Source organism: Colletotrichum chrysophilum (genome assembly GCF_026319265.1).
Source record: "Colletotrichum chrysophilum strain AFK26 chromosome Unknown scaffold_33, whole genome shotgun sequence".
Taxonomy (NCBI): Eukaryota; Fungi; Ascomycota; class Sordariomycetes; order Glomerellales; family Glomerellaceae; genus Colletotrichum; species Colletotrichum chrysophilum.
Genome location: NW_026517320.1, coordinates 130,163 through 131,164, shown reverse-complemented (window position 1 = coordinate 131,164; position 1,002 = coordinate 130,163). Strand labels below are relative to the sequence as shown.

At 58.6% G+C, this 1,002-nt stretch overlaps 1 protein-coding gene across 1 annotated transcript; it reads left to right on the top strand.

Annotated features, from left to right (window-relative positions):
- Window positions 1-255: 255 nt before the first annotated feature.
- Window positions 256-972, top strand: COL26b_005103 (uncharacterized protein; the record flags this gene model as incomplete). Its single annotated transcript, XM_053177959.1, has 1 exon — window positions 256-972. The coding sequence occupies one exon, from the start codon at window positions 256-258 to the stop codon at window positions 970-972; it is 717 nt and encodes a 238-aa protein (XP_053038079.1).
- Between the last annotated feature and the right edge of the window lie 30 nt (window positions 973-1,002).

The following is a 1,002-nucleotide window of genomic DNA, read 5'->3' as shown; positions in this document are numbered from 1 at the left end:
AACACCAACACCAACACCAAAGGCACTAATCATAATACCACCAAGGACGATCGCAACATACACAACCACACAGCCACCAGCACCAGCACCAGCACCACCTACGACTCATTTCCGCGGTTCCCTTCCTTTTACTCGTCTGCGCGGTCAAGCTTCGACGAGTCGGCTACGGATGTAACCACTTGCCCGTCGACAGCTACAACGACAACGGACTCGACGACGGCGACGACAACAAGGACAGCAGCGACAACGGCGACAATGGCGCCCTTGTTCATGATTGGAGGCGGCGGCGGCGCTAAGAACAATGGCAAGACGACAGCGCCGGCGGAGACGGCGGCGGGCGGAAGGACCAGCGACGATGGCGTCGTGGACCGGTCTCACGGCCTCTGGGACTATTTGCACCACGGACTCGACGGCTACAGCTCTCCCGACCTGCGACTGCTGGGCCAGTACAACAGCAGCAGTAACAATAATGAGAGGGAGACGACGAGTACGACGACGACAAAGCCGCACCAGTCGTCAGCAACAACAAGGACCCAGCAGCAGCAACAACAACATCAACAGCAGCTTTCGTCATCGTCTACATATCACCAGACGCTCTACGAACTACGGCCCGACTCGTCCAAGAGCCATCACAACCAGTACCTGCACCGAACGAGCTCCGAGTCCGCGGGAGCCTCTGCGACATGGACGTTACGGAGCGGCAAGAGCCACGAGAAGACCAATAGCGGCAGCAGCAAGAAGACGACGGCCACGACGGCGACCAACATGACGATTCCGACGATTTGCGGCGTGAGGGAGCGGGAGGCGACGACGGCAGCGACGCTGTCTCCTCCCGATGGTGGTTTGACGTCGATCGTCGTGCCCCCGCCAGTCTCGCCCTCGACGGCCTCTTTCGGGGCTGAGATGACGAAGCAGGAGTTTGAGGCATTGCCCGAGGCCATTCAGCGCAAGGTAAGCTATGAATTGTGTTGATGATGTTGTCGTCTTTTTTCCCTCTCATGT